Source organism: Trachypithecus francoisi, unplaced genomic scaffold (assembly GCF_009764315.1).
Source record: "Trachypithecus francoisi isolate TF-2019V2 unplaced genomic scaffold, Tfra_2.0 Lachesis_group6, whole genome shotgun sequence".
Lineage (NCBI taxonomy): Eukaryota > Metazoa > Chordata > Mammalia > Primates > Cercopithecidae > Trachypithecus > Trachypithecus francoisi.
The window spans coordinates 65,758,315-65,785,367 of record NW_022681471.1 but is presented as its reverse complement, the minus strand read 5'-3'; the positions used below and the strand labels follow the sequence as shown (position 1 = coordinate 65,785,367).

Here is a 27,053-nt window from a genome sequence, read left to right as displayed (position 1 = left end):
CACTGTCATCAGGTTATCCAAAGTTAAGGCGAAGGAAGAATCTTAAGAGCTGTGAGACAGAAGCACCAGGTAACCTATAAAGGAAAACCTATCAGATTAATAGCATATTTCTCAGCAGAAACCCCTGCAAGCTAGAAGGGATTGGGGTCCTATTTTCATTCACTTCAAACAAAACAATTATCAGCTGAGAATTTTGTATCCAGCGAAACTAAGCATCACATATGAAGGAAAGATACAGTCATTTTCAGACAAACAAATGAGAGAATTTGCCATTACCAAGCCACCACTACAAGAACTGCTAAAAGGAGCTCAAAATCCTGGAACAAATGCTAGAAACACATCAAAACAGAACCTCTTTAAAGCATAAATCACACAGGACCTATAAAACAAAAATACAAGTTAAAAAACCAAAACAAAAAACAAAATGAAAAACCCAAAGTATGCAGGCAACAAGGCGCATAATGAATGCAATGGTAGCTCACATTTCCATACTAACATGGAATGTAAATAGCCTAAATGCTCCACCTAAAAGATTCAGAACCTCCAGGTGCGGTGGCTCATGCCTGTAATCCCAGCACTTTGGGCGGCAGATCACGAGGTCAAGAGATCGAGACCATCCTGGCCAACATGGTGAAACTCTGTCTCCACTAAAAATACAAAAATTAGCTGGGCGTGGTGGCACGCACCTGTAATCCCAGCTACTCGGGAGGCTGAGGCAAGAGAATCGCCTGACCCGGGAGTCGGAGGTTGCAGTGAACCAAGATCGCCACTGCACTCCAGCCTGGCTACAGAACAAGACTCTGTCTCAAAAAATAATAATAAATAAATAAATAAATAAAAGATCCAAAATGCATAAGAACTCACCAAACAACTATCTGCTGTCTTCAGGAGACTCACCTAACACATAAGGACTCACATAAACTTAAAGTAAAGGGGTGGGAAAAGACATTTAATGAAAATGGACACCAAAAGCGAGCAGGGGTAGTTATTCTTATATCAGATGAAACAAACTTAAAAGCAACAGTGATTAAAAGAGACAAAGAGGGATATTATATAATGGTAAAAGGCCTGGTTCAACAGGAAAAGATCACAATCCTAAACATATATGCAACTAACACTGGACCTCCCAAATTTACAAAACAATTACTAATAGGCCTAAGAAATCAGATAAAAAGCAACACAATAATGGGGGGTTGTGGTTTCAGTACTCCACTGACAGCACTAGACAGGTCATCAAGACTGAAAGTCAACAAAGAAACAAAGGATTTAAACTATACCCTGGAACAAATGGACTTAACAGATATATACTGAACATTTCATCCAACAACCGCAGAATACACAGTCTATCCAGGAGCCCATGGAAATTTCTCCAAGACAGACCATATGATAGGCCATAAAACGAGCCTCAATAAATTTAAGAAAACTGAAATTATATCAAACATTCTCTCAGGTCACAGTGGAATAAAACTGGAAATAAACTCCAAAAGGAACCTTCAAAACCACGCAAACACATGGAAAATAACCTGCTCTGGAATGAGCAGTGGGTCAAAAACAAAATCAAGATGGAAATTAAAAAATTCTTCGACCTGAATACAATAATGACACAACCTATCAAAACCTCTGGGATACAGCTAAGGCACTGCTAAGAGGAAAGTTCATAGCCCTGAATGCCTACCTCAAAAAGTACGAAAGAGCACAAACAGACCATGTAAGGTCACTAGGAACTAGAGAAACAAAAACAAACCAAACCCAAATTCAGCAGAAGAAAGGAAATAACCAAGACCAGAGCAGTACTAAATGAAATGGAAACAAAACAAAACAAAAAAATACAAAAAATAAATGAAACAAAAAGCTAGTTCCTTGAAAAGATAAATAAAATTGATATACTATTAGCAAGATTAACCAAGAAAAGAAGACAAAATCCAAATAAAGTCACTGAGAAACGAAACAGGAGATATTACAACTGACACCACTGAAATATAAAAGATCATTCAAGGCTATTATGAACACCTTTACGCACATAAACTAGAAAACCTACAAGAGATGGATAAATTCCGGGACAAAATACAACCCTCCTAGCTTAAATCAGGAAGAATTAGATACCCTGAAGAGACCAGTAACAAGCAGAGAGATTGAAATGGCAATTTAAAAATTACCAACAAAAAAAAGTCCAGGTCGGGCGTGGTGGCTCCGGCCCGTAATCCCAGCACTTTGGGAGACTGAGGTGGGTGGATCATCTGAGGTCGGGAGTTCGAGACCAGCCTGACCAACATGGAGAAACCCGGTCTCTACTAAAAATACAAAATTAGCTGGGCGTGGTGGTGCATGCCTGTAATCCCAGCTACTCGGGAGGCTGAGGCAAGAGAAGCGCTTGAACCCAGGAGGTGGAGGTTGCAGTGAGCCGAGATCGTGCCATTGCACTCCAGTCTGGGCAACAAGAGTGAACTCCATCTCAAAAAAAAAAGTCCAGGACAAGACCAAGTCACAGTAGAATTCTACCAGACAGTCAAAGCATTGGTACCAATCCTTTTGACACTATCTCACAAGATAGAGAAAGAAGTAACCCTCCCTAATTCATTCTATGAAGCCAGTATCACCCTAATAGCAAACCAGGAAAGATCACAATGAAAAAAGAAAACTACAGACCAAAATCCTCGATGAACATAGATGCTAAAATCCTTAAGAAAAATATTAGCTAGCTGAATCCAACAACATACCAAAAAGATAATCCACCATGATCAAGTGGGTTTCGTATCAGGGATGCAGGGATGGTTTAACATATCCAAGTAAATAAATGTGATACACCACATAAACAGAATTAAAAACAAAAAATCACATGATCATCTCAATAGATGCAGAAAAAGCACTCGACAAAATCCAGCATCCCTATATGATTAAAACCCTCAGCAAAATCGACATACAAGGGACACACCTTAATGTAATAAAAGCCATCTATGACAAACCCACAGCCAACATAATACTAAATGGGGGAAAGCTGAAAGCATTCCCTCTGAGAACAGAAACAAGACAAGGATGCCTGCCCTCACCACTCCTCTTCAAGATAGTATGGAAGTCCCAGCCAGAGCAATAAACAGAATCCAAATCAGTAAAGAGGAAGTCAAACCGTCACTGTTCGTTGATGATATAATCATTTACCTTGAAAACCCTAAAGACTCCTCCACAAAGCTCTTAGAACTGATAAAGGAATTCGGCAAAGTTTCCAGATACAAGATTAACGTACACATATCAGTAGCTCTTCTATACACCAACAGCAACCAACTAGAGAATCAAATTAAGAACTCAACCCCTTTTACAATAGCTGCATACATACATACATACATACATACATATATACATAAATAAATAAGATAGGAATATACCTAACAAAGGATCCAAAAGACCTCTACAAGGAAAACTACAAAACACTGCTGAAAGCAATCACAGATGACACAAACAAATGGAAACACGTCCCATGCTCATGAATGGGTAGAATCAATACTGTGAAAATGACCATATTGCCAAAAGCAATCTACAAATTCAATGCAATCACCATCAAAATACCACCATCATTCTTCACAGAGTTAGAAAAAAACAATTCTAAAATTCATACAGAACCAAAAAAGAACCCACATAGCCAAAGCAAGACTAAGCAAAAAAAAAAAAAAAAAAACCAATCTGGAGGCGTCACACTACCTGATTTCAAACTATTCTGAAAGGCCACAGTCACCAAAATAGCTTGGTACTGGTATAAAAATAGGCACACAGGCCAATGGAATAGAATAGAGAACCTAGAAATAAACCCAAATACTTACAGCCAACTAATCTTCGACAAAGCAAAGAAAAACATAAAGTGGGGGAAAAGCTACCCTTTTCAACAAATGGTGCTGGGATAATTGCCTACCCACATGTAGGAGAATTAAACTGCATCCTCATCTCTCACCTTATACAAAAATCAACTCATGATGGATTAAGGACTTAAACCTAAGACCTGAAACTATAAAAATTCTAGAAGATAGCATTAGAAAAACCCTTCTAGACATTGGCTTAGGCAAGGATTTCCTGATCAAGAACCCAAAAGCAAATGCAATAAAAACAAACATAAATAGCTGGGACCTAATTAAACTAAAGAGCTTTTGCATAGCAAAAGGAACAGTCAGCAGAGTAAACAGACAACCCACCGAGTGGGAGAAAATCTTCACCATCTATACATCTGCGAACTCAAACAAATCAGTAAGAAAAAAACAAACAATCCCATCACAAAGTGGGCTAAGAACATGAATAGACAATTCTCAAAAGATATACAAATAGCCAACAAACATATGAAAAAATGTTCAACATTACTAATGATCAGGGAAATGCAAATCAAAACCACAGTGTGATACCACCTTACTCCTGCAAGCATGGCCATAATCGAAAAACAGTAGATGTTGTTGTGGATGCAGCAATCAGGAACACTTATACACTGCTGGTAGGAATGTAAACTAGTACAGCCACTATGGAAAACAGTGTGGAGATTCCTTAAAGAACTAAAAGTAGAACTACCATTTGATCCAGCAATCCCACTACTGGGTATCTACCCAGAGGAAAATAAGTCATTATTCGAAAAAGATACTTGCACATGCCTGTTTATAGCAGCACAATTCACAACTGCAAAATTGTGGAACCAGCCCAAATGCCCATCAATCAATGAGTGGATAAAGAAATTGTGGCATATATATACGATGGAATACTACTCAGCCATAAAAAGGAATGAATTAACAGCATTTGCAATTACCTGGATGAGACTTGGGACTTTTATTCTAAGTGAAGTAACTCAGGAACGGAAAAGCAAACATCAAATGTTCTCACTGATATGTGGGAGCTAGGCTATGAGGACACAAAGGCATAAGAATGACACAATGGACTTTGGGGACTTGGGGGTAAGATTGGGAGGAGGGCGAGGGATAAAAGACAACATATATGGTGTAGTATATACTGCTCAGGTGATAGATGCACCAATCACCGCTAAAGAACCTACTCATGTAACCAAATACCACCTGTTCCCCAATAACTTATAGAAAAACAAAATAAATAATAATCTGAAAAAAAGATGTATATCTCTATGTGCAAACCTTGAAAGATATGACAAATATATTATTAAATAAAAAGGAGTATGTTACAGAATAGTTGTCTATATTATGATCCTATTTGTATATTTTTGCCATAATAAACCATAACCATGAGTCTAATGGATTTTCTGAGTTCTGTGAGTCCTTCTTATGAGTTACTAAGCCTGAGGGTGGCTTTGAGGACCACCTAAATGTTGCAATACCAAGTACATGCTTCTGTAAGCACAAAAAATTCCTATAAGGATATAAATGAAACAATAATGGGACTAGGAGGTAGGGAACTTTTACTTTTCAATATACAACATTTTCTTCTGTTTTTCTTTTGCTTAAGGATATATATTACTTTTATAATTTCTTTAACTTAAAAGAACTATTTGTTAGCATGGCAATGGAAGGAGAGTGGTAGCCCTATCGTTAGTAAGGATATCTGAAGAACTAGAAGAATTAAGAATAAAAGTAGGCCGGGTGCGGTGGCTCACACCTGTAATCCCAGCACTTTGGGAGGCCGAGACGGGCGGATCATGAGGTCAGGAGATTGAGACCATCCTGGCTAACACAGTGAAACCCCGTCTCTACTAAAAATTTTTTAAAAATTAGCTGGGTGTGGTGGCGGGCGACTGTAGTCCCAGCTACTCAGGAGGCTGAGGCAGGAGAATGACGTGAACCCGGGAGGCGGAGCTTGCAGTGAGCCAAGATCGCGCTACTGAACTCCAGCCTGGGCGACACAGCGAGACTCTGCCTCAAATAAATAAATAAATAAATAAATAAATAAATAAATAAAATGTAAATGCACTCATTAATAACCCTCGGTCACTGAAAAAGTTAAATTGTTATTCATATATCAAACATGTTATTCATCATATTAATAGAATATGAATTATTATAAGATAGGAATGTATATAACATTTACTAACATAAAAAATTACGAATAAGTATTTTTAATGTTTGAAAAGAGTAAGTTTTAGCTGGCCGTAGTGGTTCACACCTGTAATGCCAGCTACTACTCAGGAGGATGAGGCAGAAGGATTGCTTGAGGCCAGGAGACCAAGATCAAACTGAGCAACATAACAAGACCCTCATCTCCAAAAAATTAGTTGTGTGTCAGCAGTTCGAGACCAGCCTGGGTAACACAGTGAGATCCTCATCTCCAAATAATTATCTGGGTGTTGTCAGAAGTTCAAGACCAGCCTGGACAACACAGTAAGACACTGTCTCTACCAAAAAAAAAAATTTTTTAGTTGGGCATGGCGGCACACTCCTGTAGTCTTAGCTCCTCAGAAGACTGAACTGGGAGGATCACTTGGGCCCAGGATTTGAAGCTACAGTGAGCTATAATCATGCTACTGCACTCCAGCCTGGGTAACAGAATGAGATCCCCATCTCCCTGCCCCCTAAATACATACATACATACATACATACATACATAAAATGAAATGTTTTAGTTACCTTTTATACTTTCTAGAAAACTTCATTCCCAAACAATGACATATATACATCAGATAGGAGGGTTTCAAAATACCTACACTTAGAAATATTTATACAGAAACTACAGGGGGAATGGCAGTCATGAGGCTCCGGGGAGCAGAAGAACAGGAATTTAGAGAAAGACTTGAAGAGAATTTCTTCTGTTCAAAAATTCAAGTGTGACTAAAAGACTATGTTAACTTAAGATGCTTCAATACCCTATGGAAACCTGTCATTATTTTATAAAATTACATAGATCTATCTTATTGCTTAAAGCAAAGAGTACCTTGAATTAATATTGTGCATATGCACATTCACACATACACATAAAAATTATGTCCTCTCAAACTACAAAATGTGGAACATTCTTCCAAAAACAGTAATGTGAATTAGAAAACTCCACCAGATCAGTTTAAGTACATTAAGTAGAAAAATATGCCTCAAAACAAATGGTAAATTAGGGAAGAAAGGTCAAATAATGGTTTTGTCACATACTATTATAGTGAAATGTAAATTCTTTTTCAGTGTTACATTGCCACCTATTGGTGAATTTTTTCCATAAAAAACCATAAAGAGAAAAGTTGATAAAATGTTTAGAACTGTCCAAGTAAACCTCTATTAAATCCCTGATCCAGTAGAAATAGGAAAGGTAACAAAATGTTGTCACTTTCTTGTTCAAGAAACTGGGTCTCACACGCCGTGATGATTACGATCTCGGTGATCATAGTTCACTGCTTCCTTGAACTCCTGGACTCAAGCAATCACCCCATGTCAGTTTCCTGAATAGCTGAGACTACAGGTGTGTGCCACCACACCTGGTTAATTCTTTTATTTTTTTTTTGTAGCTATGGGGTCTCACTATGTTGCCCAGGCTGGCCTCAAACTCCCAGCCTCAAGCAATCCTCCTGCCTTGGCCTCCCAAAGTATTGGTATTACAGGTGTGAGCCATTGCACCAAGCTGATTCTTGTCACTTTAAGCTACTAAGGCTTGGGATAATTGTTATGCAGCAATAGATAACCAGAGCAGCTAAGTTCAAAGATGAACACTACTCTCTTAACTCTGGTCAGCTCTAAATACTGTTTCCAATCCTAATACATACTCCCAATTTTCCAGGCTTCTGATCTAATAGCCTACCTTTTAAGTTTACGACTTCAGCTCATCCTTAAGAATCTCATACTCAAAACTGTCTGGTTCTGACATTTTGCTTCCATCTTGAACTTCAATTTAGACTTTTCTTTGACATTACACCCAAACTTCAGTCTTCACATACTCTGCTTCATTTATATGATTCTTCACTACCACTAATTTGTTCCAAATCAGAGAAAATAAATTGGGCAGAAAATGGAAAACATGTACTGGAAAATTAAGTGTTATACTTAACAGATCCCTTCTAATAAATTTAGAAGTACTTAACAGATCCTGACACTTTAGACTTCAGTGGCAAAGAAAATTATATCTAAATACTACCACTAAACCTTAAAACCTACTACAGTTTTATATATTCCATGTTATACATGATGGATATTAGAAGATTCTTGTTGGAGATGGTTACCCAGTTACGGCAGAGGAACTATCTCTAATACTCATATATACTCTGGAAAGGAAAATAAAAGTAGAGCTTCAGTTTCCTGAAGAACTTCCAATAAAATCTAATGGAGAAACCAGCCCCGCTTAAGTTTTAACAACGGTAATCTAGATATTTATTTTTTTAATTATCAAAACAAACAAAAAATATAACTTACTCAACCTGATAAAAGACACCTATTAAAAATCCACAGCTAATGTCATACTTAATGGTGGAGAACTGAAAGCTTTCCCTGAGATAAAAAACATGACAACCAACTGCTCTCACCACTTACGTTCAACATTGTATGGAAATTTCTAAGAAGGGCAATTATGCAAGAAAAAGAAGTTAAACATATTCATATTGGAAAGGAAAAAGTAAAACTATTTCTACTCATCGATTGTATGATTTTCTTAATAGAAAACCCTAAATCGCGTGCGCGCACACACACACACACACACAACTATTAGAACTTCTAAATGACTCAGTTAAATTGCAGGATACAGAATCAGTATACAAAAATCTGTTGTATTGCTATATACTAACAAAGAACTATCTGAAAATAAAATTAAAACAATTTCATTTCCAATAGGCTCAAAAAGAATAAAATATTGGGGGCGGAGCAAGATGGCCGAATAGGAACAGCTCCAGCCTCCAACTCCCAGCGCGAGCGACACAGAAGACCGGTGATTTCTGGATTTTCAACTGAGGTACTGGGGTCATCTCTCTAGGGAGTGCCGGACAATCGGTGCTGGTCAGCTGCTGCAGCCTGACCAGCGAGAGCTGAAGCAGGGCGAGGCATCGCCTCACCTGGAAGCGCAAGGGGGAAGGAATCCCTTTTCCTAGCCACGGGAACTGAGACACACAACACCTGGAAAATCGGGTAACTCCCACCCCAATACTGCGCTTTAAGGAAACAGGCACACCAGGAGAATATATCCCACACCTGGCCGGGAGGGTCCCACGCCCACGGAGCCTCCCTCACTGCTAACACAGCAGTCTGCCGTGATCTATCCGCAAGGCAGCAGCGAGGCTGGGGGAGGGGCGCCCGCCATTGCTGAGACTTAAGTAGGTAAACAAAGCCGCTGGGAAGCTCGAACTGGGTGGAGCTCACAGCAGCTCAAGGAAGCCTGCCTGTCTCTGTAGACTCTACCTCTGCGGACAGCGCACAGCTGCAGTCCAATAGGGGAAAGAGCGGGGGCCGGTGCAGACGCGAACGACTCTCTCTGACAGCTTTGGGGAGAGCCGTGGATCTCCTAACGTGGAGGTTGAGATCTGAGAACGGACAGACTGCCTGCTCAGGTGGGTCCCTGACCCCTGAGTAGCCTAGCTGGGAGACATCCCCCACTAGGGGCAGTCTGACACCCCACACCTCACAGGGTGGAGTCACCCCTGAGAGGAAACTTCCAAAGAAAGAATCAGACAGGTACACTCGCTGTTCAGCAATATTCTATCTTCGGCAACCTCTGCTGCTGATACCCAGGCAAACAGGGTCTGGAGTGGACCTCAAGCAATCTCCAACAGACCAACAGACAGTCCTTCTGACTGTCAGATGGAAAACTATCAAACAGGAAGGACACCTATACCAAAACCCCATCAGTACGTCACCATCATCAAAGACCAGAGACAGATAAAACCACAAAGATGGGGAAGAAGCAGGGCACAAAAGCTGGAAATTCAAAAAATAAGAGCGCATCTCCCCTGCAAAGGAGCACAGCCCATCGCCAGCAACGGATCAAAGCTGGTCAGAGAATGACTTTGACGAGATGAGAGAAGAAGGCTTCAGTCCATCAAACCTCTCAGAGCTAAAGGAGGAATTACGTACCCAGCGCAAAGAAACTACAAGTCTTGAAAAAAAAGTGAAGAATTGACAGCTAGACTAATTAATGCAGAGAAGATCATAAACGAAATGACAGAGATGAAAACCATGACACGAGAAATACGTGACAAATCCACAAGCTTCAGTAACCGACTCGATCAACTGGAAGAAAGAGTATCAGCGATTGAGGATCAAATGAATGAAATGAAGCGAGAAGAGAAACCAAAAGAAAAAAGAAGAAAAAGAAATGAACAAAGCCTGCAAGAAGTATGGGATTATGTAAAAAGACCAAATCTACGTCTGATTGGGGTGCCTGAAAGTGAGGGGAAAATGGAACCAAGTTGGAAAACACTCTTCAGGATATCATCCCGGAGAACTTCCCCAACCTAGTAGGGCAGGCCAACATTCAAATTCAGGAAATACAGAGAACGCCACAAAGATACTCCTCCAGAAGAGCAACGCAAAGACACATAATTGCCACATTCACCAAAGTTGAAATGAAGGAAAAAATCTTAAGGGCAGCCAGAGAGAAAGGTCGGGTTACCCACAAAGGGAAGCCCATCAGAATAACAGCAGACCTCTCGTCAGAAACTCTACAAGCCAGAAGAGAGTGGGGGCCAATATTCAACATTCTTAAAGAAAAGAATTTTAAACCCAGAATTTCATATCCAGCCAAACTAAATTTCATAAGTGAAGGAGAAATAAAATCCTTTACAGATAAGCAAATGCTTAGAGATTTTGTCACCACCAGGCCTGCCTTACAAGAGACCCTGAAGGAAGCCCTAAACATGGAAAGGAACAACCGGTACCAGCCATTGCAAAAACATGCCAAAATGTAAAGACCATCGAGGCTAGGAAGAAACTGCATCAACTAACGAGCAAAATAACCAGTTAATATCATAATGACAGGATCAAGTTCACACATAACAATATTAACCTTAAATGTAATGGACTAAATGCTCCAATTAAAAGACACAGACTGGCAAACTGGATCAAGAGTCAAGACCCATCAGTCTGCTGTATTCAGGAGACCATCTCACATGCACAGACATACATAGGCTCAAAATAAAGGGATGGAGGAAGATCTACCAAGCAAATGGAGAACAAAAAAAAGCAGGGGTTGCAATCCTAGTCTCTGATAAAATAGACTTTAAACCATCAAAGATCAAAAGAGACAAAGAAGGCCATTACATAATGGTAAAGGGATCAATTCAACAGGAAGAGCTAACGATCCTAAATATATATGCACCCAATACAGGAGCACCCAGATTCATAAAGCAAGTCCTTAGAGACCTACAAAGAGACTTAGACTCCCATACAATAATAATGGGAGACTTCAACACTCCACTGTCAACATTAGACAGATCAACGAGACAGAAAGTTAACAAGGATATCCAGGAATTGAACTCATCTCTGCACCAAGCGGACCTAATAGACATCTATAGAACTCTCCACCCCAAATCAACAGAATATACATTCTTCTCAGCACCACATCGCACTTATTCCAAAATTGACCACATAATTGGAAGTAAAGCACTCCTCAGCAAATGTAAAAGAGCAGAAATTATAACAAACTGTCTCTCAGACCACAGTGCAATCAAACTAGAACTCAGGACTAAGAAACTCAATCAAAACCGCTCAACTACATGGAAACTGAACAATCTGCTCCTGAATGACTACTGGGTACATAACGAAATGAAAGCTGAAATAAAGATGTTCTTTGAAACCAATGAGAACAAAGATACAACATACCAGAATCTCTGGGACACATTTAAGCAGTGTGTAGAGGGAAATTTATAGCACTAAATGCCCACAAGAGAAAGCAGGAAAGATCTAAAATTGACACTCTAACATCACAATTAAAAGAACTAGAGAGGCAAGAGCAAACACATTCAAAAGCTAGCAGAAGGCAAGAAATAACTAAGATCAGAGCAGAACTGAAGGAGATAGAGACACAAAAAACCCTCCAAAAAATCAATGAATCCAGGAGTTGGTTTTTTGAAAAGATCAACAAAATTGACAGACCGCTAGCTAGACTAATAAAGAAGAAAAGAGAGAGGAATCAAATAGACGCAATAAAAAATGATAAAGGGGATATCACCACCGACCCCACAGAAATACAAACACCATCAGAGAATACTATAAATGCCTCTACACAAATCAACTAGAAAATCTAGAAGAAATGGATAATTTCCTGGACACTTACACTCTCCCAAGACTAAACCAGGAAGAAGTTGAATCCCTGAATAGACCAATAGCAGGCTCTGAAATTGAGGCAACAATTAATAGCCTACCCACCAAAAAAAGTCCAGGACCAGATGGATTCACAGCTGAATTCTACCAGAGGTACAAGGAGGAGCTGGTACCATTCCTTCTGAAACTATTCCAATCAATAGAAAAAGAGGGAATCCTCCCTAACTCATTTTATGAGGCCAACATCATCCTGATACCAAAGCCTGGCAGAGACACAACAAAAAAGAGAATTTTAGACCAATATCCCTGATGAACATCGATGCAAAAATCCTCAATAAAATACTGGCAAACCGGATTCAGCAGCACATCAAAAAGCTTATCCACCATGATCAAGTGGGCTTCATCCCTGGGATGCAAGGCTGGTTCAACATTCGCAAATCAATAAACGTAATCCAGCATATAAACAAACCAAAGACAAGAACCACATGATTATCTCAATAGATGCAGAAAAGGCTTTTGACAAAATTCAACAGCCCTTTATGCTAAAAACGCTCAATAAATTCGGTATTGATGGAACGTACCTCAAAATAATAAGAGCTATTTATGACAAACCCACAGCTCATATCATACTGAATGGGCAAAAACTGGAAAAATTCCCTTTGAAAACTGGCACAAGACAGGATGCCCTCTCTCACCACTCCTATTCAACATAGTGTTGGAAGTTCTGGCTAGGGCAATCAGGCAAGAGAAAGAAATCAAGGGTATCCAGTTAGGAAAAGAAGAAGTCAAATTGTCCCTGTTTGCAGATGACATGATGGTATATTTAGAAAACCCCATCTCTCAGCCCAAAATCTCCTTAAGCTGATAAGCAACTTCAGCAAAGTCTCAGGATACAAAATTAATGTGCAAAAATCACAAGCATTCTTATACACCAGTAACAGACAAGCAGAGAGCCAAATCAGGAATGAACTTCCATTCACAATTGCTTCAAAGAGAATAAAATACCTAGGAATCCAGCTTACAAGGGATGTAAAGGACCTCTTCAAGGAGAACTACAAACCACTGCTCAGTGAAATCAAAGAGGACACAAACAAATGGAAGAACATACCATGCTCATGGATAGGAAGAATCAATATCGTGAAAATGGCCATACTGCCCAAGTTATTTATAGATTCAATGCCATCCCCATCAAGCTACCAATGACTTTCTTCACAGAATTGGAAAAAACGGCTTTAAAGTTCATATGGAACCAAAAAAGAGCCCGCATTGCCAAGACAATCCTAAGTCAAAAGGACAAAGCTGGAGGCGTCACGCTACCTGACTTCAAACTATACTACAAGGCTACAGTAACCAAAACAGCATGGTACTGGTACCACAACAGAGATATAGACCAATGGAACAGAACAGAGTCCTCAGAAATAATACCACACATCTACAGCCATCTGATCTTTGACAAACCTGAGAGAAACAAGAAATGGGGAAAGGATTCCCTATTTAATAAATGGTGCTGGGAAAATTGGCTAGCCATAAGTAGAAAGCTGAAACTGGATCCTTTCCTTACCCCTTATACGAAAATTAATTCAAGATGGATTAGAGACTTAAATGTTAGACCTAATACCATAAAAACCCTAGAAGAAAATCTAGGTAGTACCATTCAGGACATAGGCATGGGCAAGGACTTCATGTCTAAAACACCAAAAGCAACGGCAGCAAAAGCAAAAATTGACACATGGAATCTAATTAAACTAAAGAGCTTTTGCACAGCAAAAGAAACTACCATCAGAGTGAACAGGCAACCTACAGAATGGGAGAAAATTTTTGCAACCTACTCATCTGACAAAGGGCTAATATCCAGAATCTACAAAGAACTCAAACAAATATACAAGAAAAAAACAAACAACCCCATCAAAAAGTGGGCAAAGGATATGAACAGACATTTCTCAAAGAAGACATTCATACAGCCAACAGACACATGAAAAAATGCTCATCATCACTCGCCATCAGAGAAATGCAAATCAAAACCACAATGAGATACCATCTCACACCAGTTAGAATGGCAATCATTAAAAAGTCAGGAAACAACAGGTGTTGGAGAGGATGTGGAGAAATAGGAACACTTTTACACTGTTGGTGGGATTGTAAACTAGTTCAACCATTATGGAAAACAGTATGGCGATTCCTCAAGGATCTAGAACTAGATGTACCATATGACCCAGCCATCCCACTACTGGGTATATACCCAAAGGATTATAAATTACTCTACTACAAAGACACATGCACACGTATGTTTATTGCGGCACTATTCACAATAGCAAAGACTTGGAATCAACCCAAATGTCCATCTGTGACAGACTGGATTAAGAAAATGTGGCACATATACACCATGGAATACTATGCAGCCATAAAAAAGGATGAGTTTGCGTCCTTTGTAGGGACATGGATGCAGCTGGAAACCATCATTCTTAGCAAACTATCACAAGACAGAAAACCAAACACCGCATGTTCTCACTCATAGGTGGGAACTGAACAATGAGATCACTTGGACTCGGGAAGGGGAACATCACACACTGGGGCCTATCATGGGGAGGGGGGAGGAGGGAGGGATTGCTTTGGGAGTTATACATGATATAAACGTCATGCACATGTACCCTAGAACTTAAAAGTATAATAAAAATAAATTAATTAATTAAAAAAAAAGAATAAAATATTTAGGAACAAATTTAAGAAAGTAAGTCCAAGACTTGTACACTAAAGAAATTAAAAGACCTAAATAAAATTTCATTACTAAAAGAAATTAAAGATCTAAACAAATGGAAAGAAATTAGATGTTCATGGAGGGGAAGATTTAATATTGTTAAGATGGCAATATTCCTCAAATTAATCTACAGATTCAATGTAATATCTAACAGAATCCCAGCTAGCTTCTTTGAGGAAATTAAAAGCCAATCATCAAATTCATATGAAATTTCAAGGAACCTCAAATAGCAAAACAACCTTGAGACAGAAAAATAAAGCTGTAGGACTTCTTCCTGATTGCAAAGCTTACCACAAAGCTACAGTAATTAAAACAATGTCACACTGGCATGAAGACAGACACATAGATCAATAAAATAGTATTGACAGCCTAGAAATAGACACATACATCTATGGTCAATTGATTTTCAATAATGGTGTCAAGACTCTTCAATGAAGAAAGAATAGTGTTTTCAACAAATGGTGTTAGAACAACTGGATATCAAAATGCAAAAAATGAAGTTGGACTCCTACCTCATACCATATACAAAAATAAACTGAAAATAGATTATAAGCATAAATACAAGAGCTAGAATTATAAAATAAGAAAACATAGGTGAAAAAATTCATGACCTTTGATTAAGCAATGAATACGTGGATATGCATTAATGCAAAAGCAACAAAAGAAAAAATAGGTAAATTAAATGTAATCAAAATTTTAAAGATTAGTACTAAAAAGATTATATAAAAAAGTAAAAAGACAACTCACAGAATGGAAGGATATATTTGCAAATTATATGGGTGTGTTTACATTTGTAAATGTCAATTTTCAATAAAAGGAACCATGATGTCTTCAAAAAATGGCTGACTCTGGGGCCGGGACAATATAACATGAACCTGGAGCATCCTGTAATGCCAGAAAGTAATAAAGTGCTCAAAGCCAAAAGGATAGGGACATATCAAAGGGTAGAGGACCTAACCTTAAAAAAAGCTCCCAATGGCCAAAGTAAAATAATTTGAGCAAAAAAAAATGTAGTAATGGTTTATAGTCCAATGCACAAACTAAAAATAGATGAGTATATAATTATATAAATCAAAGGCTAAAATAAATGGGTGAGAACAGATAAATTTTTCTTTAAAAAATCCAAATTTGATGTGTAGATACTACCCACTATAGGAGATGGAGCTTAATTTCTGCCATCCTCGCATTCAGGTGGGCTAGACTGAGTGATTGGATTCCAATGAACAGATGAGGGACAGGTAAAAGTAGCAGCTCTACAGGAGAGAAACTTGACATGACAAACTCTACCCTAACCAAGTGATGAAAATTAACATCATCAGTGACAGCATGTGCTTATCATGTACCCCCGATATGAGATAGGATGTGACAAAAGGGTATGTCACCTCTGGTATATTCTTTCAAAACCTCAGTCTAATCTCAGTCTAATCACAAGAAAAACTATAAATTCAGATTAGTAAACACTCTACAGGATATCTACCTGGACGGTCCTCCTTAAGGCTGATAAGATAATGAAAAAATAAAGATTGAGAAACTCTCATAGACCAGAAGACTGTTAGAGACACGATAGCTAAATACAATGTAGTACCCCGGATAGAAAAACTGGTGCAATACAAATGCAGTTCAAATTATTAATAATAATGTGTCAATAATGTGTCAATTTCTTAGTTTTGAAAAATCTACCATGGCAATGTAAGATGTTAACAATGGAGGAACCAGATGTAGGGTATATGGGAACTCTCTGCACTACCTTTTCAACTTTCATGTAAACAGAAAATTATTCCAAAATAAAAAGTTTTTTTTCTTTTTTTTTTTTTTTTTTAAGATGGAGTCTTGCTCTGTCACCCAGGTGGGAGAGCAGTGGCACGATCTTGGCTCACTGGAACCTCCAGCTCCCAGGTTTGAGCGATTCTCCTGCCTCCACCTCCCGAGTACATGGAACTACAGGCGTGCACCACTATGCCCAGCCAAAATTTTTTTTAAATGTCACTAAATGATAAAATATGGCAATGACAAATGTTACCCTTCGTGTTAGAAGCTTTAATTTCTTTTTTTTTTTCATTTTTTCATGAACAAATAAGTACACTAAGCACCTGAAATTGTTGTATTAAACAATTTCAAGGAAATCTTGTGGAAAAAATCTGCTACAATGATACTAGACACTAGCTTATAATTTTTCAACAATAACCCAGCCACAGGATTTTTAGACACCTATTTTAATCGTGGGAAAAAGATAAACTTATTATTAGGCCTTAGATTTGTGATGGCAGTTATTTTGCTATGTATTAACTACCTTATTATCTTTAAAAAAGAGGCAAAGCCATGGATTCTAAAGATTACTATCACTTTGACAATGACAATTACCCAAACTTTCTCAACAAAAATAAAACCTTAATAGTGTCTTACAGTAATATGACAAGATAAACATATGAAGAAAAAATTGCACAAATAATTGTAGATTAAAATTATTTTAGTTTTGCAGACAGTACAATGTGTTGCTTTTCCAAGTGTCAAATATATCAACATCCGGCTCTCACATCAGATTACTATCACATAAGGATAGACAGTATTGCAAATACTAACCTTTCATACCGATGGCCCCTTAAAAGGAGATAAGCAAGCAGCAATTCTTCTAATGATATGAAGTTTGGAAAGACACAAACTGTTTTCAGGATATGGAGAGAGCTTTTGTTATCACCCAGTATTTGGATAGCTGGATGAATCTTTGATTGCAACACAGGCATCTGATGCATTTTTAAGTGTTTACAAGGTATCCCCTAAAACCCTAAACACTTTCAGACTCAGCAAATAAATTCTTAACAGCTGGCGACATTAAGGGTGATTTTATCTTATTGAAATACTAAGAATTTTTTAAAAGGCAAAAACCTGATAACCAAAACAAAGACCAGATACTTAGTAGTGGTGCAATTAGTATTTGTTAAATAAAATATAAACACATCTTTGATTCAACTTGCTTCTTTATGTCACTCTCTATTAATACCTTACCTGGATCAACCAAAGCTTTGTTAAATATTTCTTTAAGTTTCCGACTCTTCACATTCCTTCCTTGAGCAAGATTTCTATACATCTCATAGCCTATGATCATAACACCACCATCTTCTTGCCACCTCTGCAGCATGTAGCTTCTCTCCTGAGGACGTTTCACAGTTGCTAATTCAGAAACCTTTCATGGGGAAATAAAGATTTTTTTAAGTAGCTACTAAAACATGTGAATACTAAATATTCCCATTGAAATATGCATCACTGGTAATTAAAAACAGTTTACGATATGAATTTCATGTGACTATTTTAATAATAGAAAACATTTAAAATAAGTTACCTCAAGCTTCTCATCATCTTTTAATCCCTCTTGCCACTTCTCAAATTCATTCATCCAATTCAAGCAGTATTAAGAGGACAAACCACTAACGCCGTGCTGAAATCCAGTTTGTCACACAAAAGAACTGTATGAAGAAAACTTACCACCTATAAGAAAACAGATTGTCACTTTCGTAAATATCCACAAAAAAAGTATAAATTAAGCAATCTTACAATGTTATAGCTTTGTTTTGCTTTAAACAATAAAGCAACCACCAAACTGCCAGAATTTCCAAACCAGGCAAGGCAGAAGGAAAGAGATAGTAAAATGCAGAAGTTCAATAGATGATGTATCAGGCTCTTCCAACTCTAAAGCTCCATGATTCTATGAGCAATGTGAATAGTATAAAATGATCCCATACCAATACTAAGTCCTAGGTCTCCACAGAATGTCCCTATAGTCTTTGAGAAAATACCATGGCTCATTTAGAAGAAATCATGTTACGTAATATTTTTCCACTTTAATGTGTTCTGACCCATTAAATCTATAATTACTTTATAGTTTAAAAGTACAAATACATTCACCAATTTTACATCTCTGTTACAACTCCTGCCATTTGGAAATGCAGTAATTTTAATAGTAAAAGATACTTTACATCATACTTTACTTTTCTCATTACTTTAACATCATAAACCGTTAAAAGTTGCAAAAAAAAAAAAAAAGTTAATTTCTACCTTAGAATCTTTGCAGTTGTTGGTCATACCTGAAACCCCACAGCCTCACTTCATTAGGACCTCTGCTCAAACATTACCTCCTAAAAGATGCCTTTCCTAACTCAATATCCTCCCTTAACATTCATTTTCTGAAAGTACATATTTCTTATTTGATTAGCAGCTCTCTCCTCCGCTAGAATATAAGCTCCTTGGAGACAGATCTTGTTATTCTTGTTCACTGCTTTATCTTCAGCCCCTACGACTGTGCCTGAAACATAATAGAATCCAATATATATTAATGAATCCACAAAAACAGGATACCTTCATATTCTTCAGCTCTTACCTGTAAAGTCTTACCAAGGCCCATACAGTGGGCAAGAATGCATCCTGAACCTGGAGATTTCTTTGTTTTTTTCACAGACTCACAGCAGCAATCCCACATAAACTGAACACCTAAAAATAACAGCTTCATTAAGTTAAATTTAAAGTCCAAGTTAAAAACTTCCTTTATATAAACACATCAAAAACATAACCAAAACTTCTAAAAACAACATTAAAAAACCCCTTAGCTAAAGAATTTCTTAGACGTAAATGGGATTTTTTCCCACCAAGTAAACCAGAAACAGTTAACACAAATATAGGACAGGGGGACTTTCCTTCATCCTCTCTAAGCTATCCACAGCAGATGTTCTCTATTCCCTGAGATGGCTCAAAGAAACATAAGAATATTCTAAAAGAGAAACGTGGCTGGGCACAGTAGCTCATGCCTATAATCCAAGCACTTTGGGAGGCCGAGGCAGGTAGATCACTTGAGGTCAGGAGATCGAGACCAGCCTGGCCAACAAGGTGAAACCCTCTCTCTACTAAATTAGCTAGGTGCGGTGCTGGTGTGCACCTGCAGTCCCAGCTACTCAGGAGGCTGAGCTGGGAGAATCACTTGAGGCCAGGAGGCAGAGATTGCAGTGAGCTGTTATAGTACCACTGTACTCTAGCCTGAGTGACAGAGTGAGACTCCATCTCAAAAAATAATAATAATAATTTTTGTAAAAACAGAACAACTTTATCCAAAGAGAGAATGGCTTCCTATCAAAAATACTTTTGAGTTTATTGAGTTAATCAGGAAAAAAAAAAACCCAGGAGATAATTTCACCATCTTTTCCTTTATTCAATAGTAAACATTGAGAAAGAAAGGGGACTAGCAACTCAAAAAGTAGGAACTACAGAACCTCCCTTACTAATTAATTCACATAAACACTCAAAACTGACTTACTGATTCAACTCTAATAAAGCAGAGGGTAGGAACAGTTTGGTATTGTTCTAATACAAATGTAGGAATATTATTTTAAAAATACCTGAAAACGGCTGAAATAGCATTTCTAAAACAGGCTTTTAGCTAGCTACAGCTCTTCCTAACCCCTAGCTGCCCTTAGGCCAATCTTTGCTAACTAGGTGAAACCCACTTGGCTGTATCTACCCATTTTTAAGTAGCACTTCTCTCCCTTTTTATAACACTCATTGTGTTTGCAATCCCCAATTTTTTTCTTCCTCATTTGTTTATGAGCTCCATAAAGGCAGGGGGATGGTGGATTACCCGCCCCAATCAACCATTTACCTCCAGCACTTAGCAGGATGTAAGGCAGCTGCCTCACATCCAAATATTGGTAAATTTTACTAAAAATTATGGAATCATCTAATAGTTTCTTACCATCTACTTGATGGGGTTTCAATTTGATAACCATATTTCTATGAACCTGTACTAAAGTTCTTTGGTTTCTTCATCTTCATCTAAAACCAACTTGGTTGTTATTGGACACTTGGTGGGTGAAGCATCTTCAATTTCTATCACCTACAAGAAAAGGAGTTGTTGATAGTTAAGCTCAAAGAAATCATTCAAGCAATGGTCATTCTTACTAAGGGAGATTTTCCAAAATATAGACACATTTACTCCCATACCACAAATCCAATTGGTATGATTTGGATATGTGTTCCCCCCAAATCTCATGTCAATTGTAATCTCCAGTGTTGTAGGTGGAGCCTGGTGGTCGAATCATGAAGGTGGATTTCTCACGAATGGTTTAACACCATCCCCTTTGGTGCTGTTCTCGTGACACTGAACGAGTTCTCACAAGATCCAGTTGTTTAAAAATGTGCAGCACCTCTCCCTCACTCTCTTGCTCCTGCTCCCACCATGTGAGGTGCTGCACTCCCTCTTTGCTTTCTGCCATGATTGGAAGCTTTCCGAGGCCTCCGCAGAAGCAGAAGCCACTATGTTTCCTGCACAGCCTGCAGAACCGTGAGTCAATGAAAACTCTTTTCTTTATAAATTACCCAACCTCAGGACTAATACACCACTATTTTGCTTCAATAAAGCCAGGACAGAGCCCAGGGTTTTATGTCTTCTAAAATCAAAACTCTCCAAAAAATTTTAAATCACTCTGATAATGTCAGTAATTTAGCTCAACAGATCTCACCCTGGATATTTCACACACATTTATTACGCAGAGTTGTGAAAAAGCAGTGTTCCCTATTGTTGGTTGCTATGCCAAAAAAAAAAAAAAACAAGAAGAAGAAGAAGAAATAAGAAAAAGAAGAAGAAGAAGAAAAGAGGGAGGAGTGGGGAGGAGGAGGAGAACTCCAAACTAATCTATGGTAGTACCATTACAATTTGATGAACATGTGGCTCCCAACAAAAGATAGTTCTATTCTTCTAGAGGATATTTGAAAATGTGCAATCGTATTTATGGTTGTCATAATTATTGGTCAGAGCTGATATTTAATGTAGGAGGAAGGGAAGGCAAATACAACCATTCTATAATGTGAAAGACAGTCCCAAACAAGAACTGTACGACTCAGGATGTCAACATGACTACCACTGAAAAACACTATGAATACATGGTGTGAAAAGAAAAAACATTTAGAAACACTGGTTTCGGAACCACAGGCTCAAAAATCATGATAGGAACATATAATACCTTCTAATTACAAAAAGGAAACAATTATCACAAGTTCCTTATTTAAAATAAAACTTAAGTAGATATAATATTGCACACAGGTACAAGTTGTGTTTGCATATATTTTTTGCTGTCTTATCCTAATCTCTATCCATTACATAGTATATTCAGTAACTATATAAGATAGGTACAAGTATTACCATTTGAAAGATGAAAGAACTGAGGGACAGAGAAGTTAAGTAACCTGCACAAGGTCATACAACTTTTGAGTATCATGACACTGAGATTTACCCAGAGGATTGATCCCCGAGTCCATGCTCTTAAACATTACAAAATATAGAAATGCTTGTATAAACAGTTTATGGTTCCACTGAAAAAAAAAATAGAAACTCGTGATTTTTAAAATCATAAAACATTACGCAGTTGGGTGCGGTAGCTCACTCCTATAACCCTAACACTTTGGTAGGCTAAGAGGGGGTGGATCGCCTGAGGTCAAGAGTTCAAGACCAGCCTGGCCAACATGGTGAAACTCTGTCTCTACAAAATATACAAAAATTAGTCAGGCTGGTGGTGGCTGCCTGTATTCCCAGCTACTCCAGAGGCTGAGGCCGGAGAATCAATTGAACCTGGTGGCAGAGGTTGCAATGTGCCGAGATAGTGCCACTTCACTCCAGCCTGGGTGAAAAAGCAAAAGCTCCATCTCCAAAAAAAAAAAAAAACTTAAAAAAATTTTAAAAACAAAAACATTACAATGGTGAAGAAATAAAATTTTAGGTACTTTTTTTCTTATTTACAATTGAAACTAGAAACAAATGAATTTGTTAAATGTTCAATATAGAAATTTTCAAACATACACAAAAGTAGATGGAAGAGAATAATAAATCCTATTACCCATCACTCAGCTTCAAAAATTATCAACTTAAGGCCAGGCGCGGTGGCTCACGCCTGTAATCCCACCACTTTAGGAGGCCGAGGTGGCCGGATCATGAGGTCAGGAGTTTGAGACCAGCCTGGCCAATATGGTGAAACCTGTCTCTACTAAAAATACACAATAACAAAAAAAATTAGCCACAGTGGCAGCGAGTGGTCCAGCTGTAGTCCCAGGCTACTCAGATGCAGGGCAGAGAATTGCTTGAACCTGGGAGGTGGAGGTTGCAGCGAGCCATGATTGCACCACTGCACTCTAGCCTGAGTGACAGAGTGAGACTCCGTCTCAAAAGAAAAAAAAAATTATCAACTTAAGGCCAGTTTTGTTTCACTGATAGCATCTTATCCATTGTCCAACTCCCCAGATCCCACAAATCATTTTGAAGCAAACACAAGAAAGTATGCAATATCATCTATAAAATGTTTGTAAATGTCTCTTTAAAAGGATACTTCCTCTTTGTAAAACCATAAGATCATTGTCACATCCAAAAAACTACAAATAAGTCACAGATTTGCAGTAAATTATCTGAATAGATATTGTACTTACATAAAATTGTGATATCCAAAACCAAGATTAACACTGAGAAATAGTGTGGTGAAGCAAAAATAGCATAGGCCATTTAGACCCAAATTCCATTTCATCAAGCTATCTAAACCCTCTTAGCTTCTGTGTCCGAATCTGTAAACTGGGAATGATTATCAAGTTTCCACAAGGTTGTTCTGGAGACTGAATAAGGCAATGTATGCAAAGTATCTGATAGGCTAAGTATTCACTAATTATTACTGGTCCTACCTGGATGTGTAGTAGTTTCATATCACTGGGGTAAAGCCTTATATAAAAATGGAAGATTCCCTAAATGTCTTATCCTGTTTACAAGGTGTGGTACACAGAATCCTGAAGTGGCCCCAGAATTACCGACATCTGATATAAACACCCTGCATAATCCCCTCACCTTCTGAGTATGGTTGAGACCTGTAAATATGATTGGGCTATCATTTGCATAATTGGCCCACTAATAAGCTGACTCTGATTTAATCAAAAGGGAGATATTCTAGGTGGGCCTGACCTAATCAAAGTGAGCCCTTTAAAAGATTGAAATGCTTTCCTATTGATCTCAAAGATGATGCAATCTGCCATGTTGTGGAGCGAGAACTCTAGTAGCTAGGACCTAAGTGTAAGAACTGAGGAACTAAATTCTGCCAACAAGTGAGCTGGAAAAGGATACAAAGTCTTACATGAAAGAAAAACTCGAGTTAACATCTTAATTTCAGCTTGGTGGGACACTAAGCAGAAAACCCAGTAGAGCCATGCTCAGCTAAGCCATTCCCAACTTCCTGACCTGTGAGACAAATCAATAAATTTGTCTTAAGAGGTTAAGTGTGTGGTACATTTTAATGCCGCAATAAAAAACTAATATACAAGGCTTTAATTAAGATTTCTGAACCATATATTAATCAGTGACTTGATGATACTTTTTTTTATTAAGTGCTGTCTTCAGGATTGAGGATTAGTGTATCTTCATCCTAAATGTAGGAGGAGATAAGTTATAAAGAAATCATCTACCTATTAGTGACTAAGTATATCTGTTTGCACTCAAGCTACATACAAGGAAACTTTATTTAACTAATAATACTGGGTATACACCCAAAGGAAAATAAATCATTCTTCCAAAAAGACACAAGTACTTTTAGGTTCATGCCATGCTATTCACATAGCAAAGACACGTAATCAGCCTAGGTGACCATCAATGGTGGATTAGATAAACAAAATGTGGTACATACACACCACAGAATATTATGCAGCCATAAAGAAGAAAATGATGTCCTCTACAGCAACTTGGATGCAGCTAGAGGCTATAAATCTAAGCAAATTCACATAAGAACAGAAAACCAAATACCACATGTTCTCACAAGTGGGAACTAAACACTGAGCACGCATGGACATCAACATGGGAACAACAGTGTGGACTACTGGAGGGGGAGGGAAGGAAGAGGGCATAAGCTGAACAACTATTGGGTACTATGTTTACTACCAAGGTGATGGGATCTACACCCCAAACCTGAGCATCACACAATATACCCAGTAACAAACCTGTACATGCACCTCCCACCCCGTATCTAAACTAGAAGCTGAAAGTTAAAAAATAATAAATAAACAGCAATGAAATAGGAGAAAAACTTAGGACAAATAATCACTTAAGGTGTAGTAAAAATAAATACAGACATGAAATGTCTCCCATATCTGAATTGAAGGGAAAATAAACGAAAAAAATCATCTGACCAAAATATTAAAAGGTTGAGCCAAACTTCTGCTTCCAGTCATGATAGTTTATTAGAAACCAGGTTTACCTTCCTGCTGTAATCAAGTAGAAAAGTGGGCAAAACATACGAAAAAAAGTTTTTTCAGACATTGAATAAAGACACCACAGGACCCTGATCCCTGAAAGTAGGAAAACCAACAAGAAGACCCCTATATTCCCCTTGAATTGGTGCCTAAAGGATCAGGGAAAAACGATTCCCAAGGAGAGCACTGGAGATATATTAAGTTGAAGAAACAAAGATCGCTGAGATGACTGAACTGCTGGGCAGACTACAAAGAAAAAAGAGCTACACAAAAACGAACTCAAAATCGAGACAGGATTCACTGAGTCATGGCTGAACATAAAGCACACATGAGGAGTGAAACTTTGTGAAGCCAGGCAGAGCAAGACCAAGAAGCTGTGAGCTAAATAGCTCCAGCGATCACATGGTACTGGGAGGCATTTGATTTCAGAGGAGGCACAGTAGCCTCTTCACGGACAACCCAGGGCATTCAGTAGAGACCACAAAGGGACCAAACCTTAGCAGTGGGTCAAAGCAATTTGTAAATTAAAGAGTACTGAAGAAACGCATTAACCAGGCTTTTTTAAAAGCTTCAAAATTAAACTGAACTTTTAAATACAACATTACTAGGTTTGTCAAGAAGAAAAAAAATATGAAGAATAACCAGGGAAAAAAAGAGTCAACAAAAATGGGCCAAGAAGTAACAGAAATAATGAAATAGGCAGACAAGTAAAGTGAGACAGCTGATTAAAAATGCCCAAATAGACTGGGTGTGGTGGCTCACGCCTGTAATCCCAAAACTTTGGGAGGCAGAGGTAGGTGAATAGCTTGAGCTCAAGAGTTTGAGACCAGCCTGGGCAACATGGCGAAACCCCACCTCTACTAAAAATATATTAAAAATTAGCTGGGCATGGCGGCACACGCCTGTAGTCCCAGCTACTCGGGAGGCTGAGGCAGGAGAATCGCTTGAACCCAGGAGGCGGAGGTTGCAGTGAGCCAAGATCACACCACTGCACTCCAGCCTGGGTGACAGAGCGAGCTTCCGTCTCGGAAAACAAAAAAAAGTCCAAACACTGAAAATATGAACACAATGAAAACAAAAATAGAAGATATTTTTAAAAACTAAATGGAATTCCTAGTGATGAAAATTATGGTACACTGTAATTCACTAAGTGGATTAATATCATAATAGTGCAGAAGAAAAGATCAACAAAACTGAAGACAAAGCAAGAAAAACTATCCAAAATGAAATAGACGGGGGAAAATAAGAAACCTGTGGAACAATATTGAAGAGCATAATAAGTAAGTCCCAAAGAAAAACAGAACAGGAAAAAATTATTTGAAAAAAATAATGATGTGAACTTTCCAAAAAATTTGATGGAAGCTGGATGTGGTAGCTCACACCTATAATCCAAGATCTTTGGGAGGCCAAGGTGTGAGGATCACTTGAGGTCACAAGTTTGAGGCCAGCCTGGGCAACATAGCAAGACCTTGTTTCTACGAAAAACTTTTAAAATTAGCAATAGGGCATGTCTCTAGTCCTAGCCACTCGGGACGCTGAGGCAGGAGTTCTCTTGAGCCCAGGAGTTTGAGGTTACAATGACCAATGATCATACCATTGCACTCCAGCCTGGGCAACAGAGTAAGACCCTGTCTCTAAAATGAATGAACAAAAGTTTGATGAAACTTAAATTCACAGATCCAACAAGTTCAAGGAACCCAGAGCAGGATAAACAAAGAAAATAAAAATCTTCAATTTCTGAAAGCCAGGCATTAAAAGAAAATCTTAAAATCACTGAAAAATCTTTTAAAACTGTCTTTTCAAGAAATAAAAGGTGCATGCAGAGGAGCAAAGATGAAGGAAAAAGGGGAAAGATACAACAAAATGTCACAAAAAAGTAACATCTTTAAAGAGATTTT

At 38.2% G+C, this 27,053-nt stretch overlaps 1 protein-coding gene across 1 annotated transcript in view; it reads right to left on the bottom strand.

Annotated features, from left to right (window-relative positions):
- The window catches only part of ATRX (ATRX chromatin remodeler), a 331,194-nt gene that overhangs the window by 142,503 nt on the left and 161,638 nt on the right, over nucleotides 1-27,053 (bottom strand). Inside the window, 6 exon segments of the mRNA XM_033201745.1 lie at nucleotides 17,908-18,085; nucleotides 18,242-18,306; nucleotides 18,309-18,387; nucleotides 19,277-19,386; nucleotides 20,639-20,695; nucleotides 20,698-20,779. Coding sequence (XP_033057636.1) covers nucleotides 17,908-18,085; nucleotides 18,242-18,306; nucleotides 18,309-18,387; nucleotides 19,277-19,386; nucleotides 20,639-20,695; nucleotides 20,698-20,779 — 571 coding nt within the window.